Source organism: Terrapene carolina, unplaced genomic scaffold, assembly GCF_002925995.2.
Source record: "Terrapene carolina triunguis isolate 2854851 unplaced genomic scaffold, T_m_triunguis-2.0 Scaffold34432, whole genome shotgun sequence".
Lineage (NCBI taxonomy): Eukaryota > Metazoa > Chordata > Testudines > Emydidae > Terrapene > Terrapene triunguis.
This window is the reverse complement of record NW_020698783.1, coordinates 1-3,635: the sequence shown is the minus strand read 5'-3', so window position 1 is coordinate 3,635 and position 3,635 is coordinate 1. Positions and strand designations below refer to the sequence as shown.

General features: G+C 55.6%; 1 protein-coding gene across 1 annotated transcript; it reads right to left on the bottom strand.

Annotated features, from left to right (window-relative positions):
• Positions 1 to 1,859: 1,859 nt before the first annotated feature.
• LOC113405226 (alpha-1,6-mannosyl-glycoprotein 4-beta-N-acetylglucosaminyltransferase-like) lies at positions 1,860 to 3,332 on the bottom strand (the record flags this gene model as incomplete). Its single annotated transcript, XM_026646213.1, has 1 exon — positions 1,860 to 3,332. A coding segment is annotated over one exon (1,145 nt), but the record flags the coding sequence as incomplete, so codon positions are not given.
• Positions 3,333 to 3,635: the final 303 nt, after the last annotated feature.

The following is a 3,635-nucleotide window of genomic DNA, read 5'->3' as shown; positions in this document are numbered from 1 at the left end:
GCAACTGTTAATTCTTGCAGTAGAGACTGACGTAACCAACAGCGTTAACACAGAAGAGGCTGTGGATACCTTTATTCAGATGGCTCCCTGGTGCATGGATTTCCGTCGAAATGGTGAGTGTACCACTGTTTATTTCTATGCAGATGATGTAGGTGCGTGTGTTGATATGGTTTAATGTGTATAATATGTATGTGTTTAACTTGCCCCTCCAAAAGTGGTCAAATTGAAATTCCTGCCCACGCCCCTGCCCACCAACGTCTCCGGCATGCTCTACCTGTTTGCTGAAACAGGAGTGAAAGCACAAGCAAGAGAAGCTCTTCAAACGGGGACTCCTCCCTGTTGCTGGCTCTGGTTGCCGGGAGCGTGCAGACCCAAAAGACGGCTTGGCAGGATGCGTTGGGAACCCGATGGGCCGTAACAGCTTCCTGCCATGTGCAGGGCGAACAGTCATGTTTTCCCACACTGAACCAGGAGCTAGAGTGGCCACAGCTGGGGAGGGCGCTAGGAAGCCTGGGATAGGGTGGTTTGACTCCGGTTTGAGTACTGCAGTGTGGATGCTGGAGCCCCAGCTTTGGGGCTTGTGTCCTGAAATTGTAAACCTAGGGCATGGACACTCCCAAATGCAGGGTCCACGGACTCAGGTCCCCCTAACCCATGCCTTACATTGCAGTGTAGACATGCCCTCTGAGAGCTGGCTGGGGGTTTGGGTTGCCAGGCTTATTTAGCTTGTAGGCAAGGAGTGGAGGAGCGGGCCAGAAGTGCAGGCTGGCCTCTAGAAGCCAAGGCCCAGAGAGCCAGCTGTGTGCGCTTAGGACTGGCAATGATGGGTGTGCCCTGGGGATACCCAATGTTGCCAATTCCCATGATTTGATTGTGTCATGATATTTGATACTCCTCATAAGGCCTGAAGTCAGGTGAATACAAGAGAATCTCAGCTTGCACTTCAAACAAATATGAAGGGTTCTTTTCACCCTCCCGGTGGTGGAGAAAACTTTAAAAACGTGACCCAAGTGTGACCCTAAAAGCTCAGACACCAGAAGGCAAGTGAAAAGAACCAAATATTTATGATGTTTGTAAAAATCTCATGACTTTTAAGCCAATCTTGCGATTGTCAAAGGCTTGAGCCTAACAGTGGATACACTAGATGAACACTGCCACAGAACGGAGGAGTTCTTGCCCCTGTATTTGGCCCCGTGGTGCCAGGGGCCACACAAGGCCCTGCTTCTAGGGGCTCAATGTGGTTTCGGAAGAAGTCAGGAGCGAGGAGGGGGCTGGCGAGGAGGCTGTCTTGTCTAGTTAGATTGTAAGCGCTTGAGGGCAGGGATTGTCTGCCACTCTGTGTTTGTGCAGCACCTACCACAACCAGGCCCTGATTTTGGTTGGTTCCTAGGCACTGCTGTAACGAATGTGATTAATAACCTGCCCCTCCCACCGTGAATGTAGTCCCCTGGCATTCGGGGTACAGCATTTTAGCCGTCAGGCTGGAGAGGTTGGACGCCCAGTTCTAAACTGTTGGGGTAGAGCAGGTCGACTGTGAGCAGTAGGATCCTTAGCCAAGGTTTCCCCCGTGGCTGCCTCTGCCCTGGGAGCAGCCTCACACGCTGGGGCATTGGTTTTGCCCACGTCTGGGCTAGAGTTCCCCAGTAGACAATGCTCTGAACCTGCCCCGAGCTGGGCACTGCTGGCTCTCCTGACCTCTCCAGAGCCCCAGCGGTCTGCTGCAAGCACCATTCCAGGTCTCGCTCCTGGGGTCTGGCCCAGCGGGACGCCTTACCCGGGCCTGGTTCTGACTGCACGGCCCCCACAGGAAGTAGTTCAGAGGAGTCAGTCAGCTCTGTTGGGCCAGGCTCTCCTATCCACCGGCAATTACTGCCCAAGGACATAGGGTGCCCTGAAAGGCCAGAGTATCAATGTGCTGCATTAGCTCCCATTTCTTGCCCTAATGCATCATCCTGCCATGCTACCAGGATCCTGCTGTGCCACTGCCTTGACCCTCAGTGCCCCATCTTCCTTCCCCACTAGGCCCTCACTGTGCCTCCCCCGCAGGGTGCCATTGCCTGGGAGGGGCAGTGCCACCACCCTCCATTGCCCCTCAGACACCCCTAAACCGCTTGCTTGCCCCTGAGAAGGGAGGCCAGCTCCCTGGTGTGTGGGTCACCAGCCGTGCCTCTGTCCCCTGCAGCTCCCTTAGCTGTTTGGTTTGGTCCAGATGCTGATGCTGCGGATGATCAGCCATTCGCTCTGACTCTCTGTCACTAGGATTCTCACGCACTCCGGAGCGGCAGCCGTGCTGTTCTCCAAGCCGCTCCGTTCAAAGTGTCCCTTCTCAAAGGCTCCGATGTGGGTGTATGTAGAGCAGCCCTTGCCTTTCCCCTGCCGCTGGCTGCCCAGCTCCACGGCCCCTGAGTGGAGATAGTCGGTGTGGCGCTCTTCGGAGCCGGTGTGGACCTGGAGCCGTGAGATACGGGCAGGCTGGTGGAACACGATGGTGAAGTGGCTGCCGGCAGATGGGGCTTTCCCCCAGAAGTACTCTGGCATCGTGCCGTAGGCCTTGCTGGGCAGGTAGTTCTCAAAGGTGTCTATGTCTGTGAACATCACAGCTGGGGGGTTGTCAGGCAGGTCCAAGGAATCTGCCTCGAAGTCGTTGTCTTTCAGCCGATTGACCGCCCCCTGGAAGGAGGAGTACAGGCCGATGTGCTGGAAGAGGGACGGCTTGAAGCGAATCACCTCCTTCTGAGTGAGCAGCAGGCGGAAGTGCCCCAGCAGCCAGTCACACGGCATTTCCTGGTAGAACAGCAGCAGGAACTGGGCCAGCTGGGGCAGGTCGCTGGAGTGGTAGAGTTTGCCAATGTAGCCCAGCTTGGAGAACTCCAGTGTGACCCAGTAGGAGCCTTCCCGGGATGCCACTGCCTTCCTGATGGCAGTGAAGAAGGACTTGGAGCACTGCACGTCGTCCTCAATCATGAGGTAGTAGGAGGAAAGGTTGGCAGCGAAGCTGAGGAGATACGCATAGTCCACGTTCTGCTTGGATCTGAACTGCACTCGATTCTCGGCATCATTGTAGTTCCTCTTCAGGCCTTCCAGGGGTGGGTAGCACTCCGGAGGAGCATGGATAACCAGCAGCTGGCCCCGGAGGAGGTGGGGAGTGAATCTTGCGGTAATGTCCGTCACCACCTGGGTGTTCCACTCCGAGTCTGGGTCAGCCAGGTGCACCACCACCACCATCTCCTCCAGCTCCTCCTGGGTTGACTGCTTGAAGATGGACTTCAGTGTGTCCAGGAGGTAGTTGCCTCGCTTCCGCTTGACAGACGACAGCCCCACAGTGAGGAACTCTGAAACACGGAGGGATGAAAGGACAGACATGAGCACCACTGACACATCAGTAAGGCTCAGACCCTCACGGTATTTCGGGGCCTAACTCCCTTTGAAATCTGGGAGAGTTGGGCACCTAAATACCTGTGAGGGTGCGAGGCTGGCTGATTTCACAAGAAGCCAATGGCAGGTCCTTGTGTTTGAACTCAGGCTGACACCCTCTACTGAAGGTCTCAGAGGATGGCTGGGCCTTTACGGGGAGTTGTGCCCAGCCTTACCTATGACAGATTGGCTACATCCCACCTGAGATGGATAGCTGCCTT